At 44.7% G+C, this 3,729-nt stretch overlaps 1 protein-coding gene across 2 annotated transcripts in view; it reads left to right on the top strand.

The window, feature by feature from the left end:
* Positions 1-1,423: 1,423 nt before the first annotated feature.
* LOC109925008 (SWI/SNF-related matrix-associated actin-dependent regulator of chromatin subfamily B member 1-like) overlaps positions 1,424-3,729 on the top strand; it is a 77,584-nt gene continuing 75,278 nt past the window's right edge. For both annotated transcript variants that reach the window (XM_020524987.2, XM_048620876.1), the window contains exons 1-2: positions 1,424-1,525; positions 2,170-2,281. In XM_020524987.2, coding sequence (XP_020380576.2) covers positions 2,188-2,281 — 94 coding nt within the window. In that variant the 5' untranslated portion in view covers positions 1,424-1,525; positions 2,170-2,187. The remainder of the gene's footprint in view (positions 1,526-2,169; positions 2,282-3,729) is intronic.

The following is a 3,729-nucleotide window of genomic DNA, read 5'->3' as shown; positions in this document are numbered from 1 at the left end:
CTCCATCATAAGGTCAGAATTGGGGATGTTCGCCAAAGATTGTACAACGTTCAGCACCATTCGTTACCCCTCGGATACTGAAGCAGTCCGTGTCCAAATGCAACAAGATCTGGACAATACCCAGGCTTGGGCTGACAAGGGGCAAGTGACATTCGAGCCATACAAATGCCAGGCTGTGCCCATCACCAATAAGAGACAATCTAACCACTACCCCTGACATTCAATGGTGTTACCATCACTGAATCCCCCACTATCGACATCCTGGGGGTTACCATTGATCAGAAACCCAACTGGACCCACCACATAAACACAGCGGCTACAAGAGCAGGTCAGAGGCTGGGAATCCTGCAGCGAGTAACTCGCCTCCTGTCTCCCCCCAAAGCCTGTCCCACCATCTACAAGGCACAATCAGGAGTGTGATGGAATACTCCCCACTTGCCCCTGGATGTGGGCAGCCCCAACAACACTCAAGAAGCTTGACACCATCCAGGACAAAGCAACCCACTTTATTGGCACTGCATCCACAAGCATCCACTCCCTCACCACCAACACTCAGTAGCAGCAGTGTGTGCCATCTACAAAAAATTGAAATTCACCCAAGATTCTGAGACTGCACCTTCCAAACCCACGACCATTTCCATCTAGAAGGACAAGGGCAGCAGATACATGGGAACACCACCACCTCAAAGTTCCCCTCCAAGCCACTCCCCATCCTGACTTGGAAGTATATGGCCATTCCAGTGTTGCTGGGTCAGAATCCTGAAGCTTCATCCCTATTAGCATTGTGGGTCAACCCACACAAAATGCACTAAAGCAGTTCAAGATGTCGAGGTTTATAAAATCATGAGGGACATGGATAGGGTAAATAGACAAGGTCTTTTTCCCAGGGTAGAGGAGTCCAAAATTAGAGGGCATAGGTTTAAGATGAGAGGGGAAAGATTTAAAAGGGACCTAAGGGGCAACTTTTTCACGCAGAGGGTGGTGTGTGTATGGAACGAGGTGCCAGAGGAAGTGGTGGAGGCTGGTACAGTTACAACATTTAAAAGGCATCTGGATGGGTATATGAATAGGAATAGGTTCAAGGGATTTGGGCCAAATGCTGGCAAATGGGACTAGATTAATTTATTAAATTTGGTCGGCATGGACTAATTAAAAACCTGTCTATCTCTTCCTTAAATTTACTCAATGTCCCAACAACTGCCACACTCTGCGATAACAAATTCCTCCCCATTGGGAGAAGTAATTCCTCCTCATCTCTGTTTTAAATCTGCTGCACCTTACCCTAAAATTATGACCTCTCACTCTATATTGCCCAACGTGAGGAAACATTCTCTCTACGTCTACTTTGTCAATCCCCTTTAGCATCTTAACTTACCTCAATTATATCTCCTCTCATTCATCTAAACTCCAGAGAGTGCCAGGCCAATCTGCTCGATCTCTCTTCTTAAGACAAGCCCTCTCATCTCTGGAATCAACAAGTGAACCTCCTCTGAACCACCTCCATTGCAACTCCATCCCTCCTCAAGTAAGGGAATATGGAAAGGTTGGTACCTCTTGAAGGAGAATCCACAACCTGGGAATACATTTTAAAAACTTGTCACCCTTTGGAGATCAGGATAACGTTTTTTTTTAAAACAAAGGGTCGTGACCCTTGGAACTTCTTCCTTAAAAGACGCCGTAAGCTGAGACTTTGATAAGCTGAGACTTTGAATATTTCTAAATAGATTTTTGATAAGAAAGGAGTCAGGGGGGTGAAATATTACTGGGGGGAAGCAGGAATTTGGAGATGAGCTGCAATCTTATAAATTTGGAGAGCAGTCTGAGAACATAAGTGGCCTAAATTTCCTAATTCTTATATCATCTTATTATTGAATGTCATGTAATGTGCTGGTTTCCATTTCTGCTCATTGTCCATTATATACGTCAATATATCCCATTCAGTTTTGCTTTGTCAACAGTCACGGTGTAATTGAAGGGTCTGGCCATGGGGCGGTGTATGGAGCGAGGGTCTGTCAGCTGCCTTGTACAGATCATCCATGTTTGATAGCTGTCAGGCCGACCTATATCCTTCTGTTGGCTGAGGGGACAACTGACATTTTGCCAATGTACCTGAAGGGTGATGTCTTTTCTCGTGCGGTCTGACACTTGCCAATGTTACATCTCCGACAGGTGGGAAATTACCTGCGCATGTTCCGGGGCTCGCTGTACAAAAAGTATCCGTCACTTTGGAGACGTCTGGCTACTGTCGAAGAGAGGAAGAAGATTGTTGCTTCGTCACATGGTAAGGGTGAACCCTGAGGGTTGTTCCTCTACAGGACATTGGTTAAGCCACTTTTGGAAGACTGTGTTCAGTTTTGGTCTCCCTGTCACAGCAAAAATGTTGTGAGACTTGAAAGGGTTCGGAAAAGATTTACAAGGATGTTGCCAGGGTTGGAGCTGTAGGGAGAGGCTGAATAGGCTGGGGCTATTTTCCCTGGAGCGTCGGAGGCTGAGGGGTGACCTCACAGAGGTTTACAAAATCATGAGGGGCATGAATAGGTCTTTTCCCTAGGGTGGGGGAGTCCAAAACTAGAGGGGCATAGGTTTAAGGTGAGAGGGGAAAGATTTAAAAGGGACCTGAGGGGTAACTTTTTCACGCAGAGGGTGGTGTGTGTATGGAATGAGCTGCCAGAGGAAGTGGTGGAGGCTGGTACAATTACAACATTTAAAAGGCAAATGGATGGGTACGTGAATAGGAAGGGTTTAGAGGGATAATGAGCAAAATGCTGGGAAATGGGGCTAGATTAATTTAGGATATTTGGTTGGTGTGGACGAGTTGGACTGAAGGGTCTGTTTCTGCCTCTATGACTCTACAACTGTACTGTATTCCAGATGTGAGCTAATTGGCCAAACTACTAGGCTTCAATCAAAACGTACTTTATTCTTCACAGTTAAAACAGAAACGAAAAAAAAAAAGAATTAGCATGACTTTAATGCTATTGAAATATTTAACAAAATAATATATATTTTAACTGCGACTCAATTGTTCCAACATAGCAGCATCCCATAACTCTTTCCCAAGGCAAATTCAGCAAAAACAGATTTTCTTCACTTGCTATCACCTCCAGTCCTGCAGAAGGAACACCAATGGAATGAATCTAGCAGCAGAGAGAGAACTCAAGCTTTTTGCAGCAGCAGACAGCTGTATCCAGCAGCTTCAACTCCAAAAACCCTAACTTCAACAATGGAAAGCAAACCTAAAACCTTGGGTCTATGTGAGCCTGACTCCATCACTCATGTTTCTTTTGTCTACCTAAAAAAAAACCCAAAGCTATTTACCCAGCTTTCCATGGAGCAGACACGTCAGCTCCAGATTTAGAATACCCCTCTTCAAGAGAACAAGGACAGAACAAATCCCTCTTCAAGGTACATTTTGTCACAATAGTAATACAAACAAAAATTAATACTGTACATAATTTCTCCACCCTAGTTCCTAAACAGTGATAAGATATTATGAACCTTCATCAAAATATATTTCATAGAATCCCTACAGTGCGGAAGCAGGCCATTTGGTTCATCAAGTCCATACTAAAGAGCTTCCATTCAGACCCACCCCACCCCTGTAACCCAGCATTTCCCATGACTAATCCACCTAGCCTACACATCCCTGGACAGTATGGGCCATTTAGCATGGCCAATCTGCCCTAGCCTGCACATCTTTGGGCTGTGGGAGGAAACCAGAGCAAACCC

The sequence above is a fragment of the Rhincodon typus genome, chromosome 48 (genome assembly GCF_021869965.1).
Source record: "Rhincodon typus isolate 14 chromosome 48, sRhiTyp1.1, whole genome shotgun sequence".
In the NCBI taxonomy this organism is placed as follows: Eukaryota; Metazoa; Chordata; class Chondrichthyes; order Orectolobiformes; family Rhincodontidae; genus Rhincodon; species Rhincodon typus.
The sequence above is the reverse complement of the archived record's forward strand: the minus strand, read 5'-3'. Positions and strand labels throughout refer to the sequence as shown.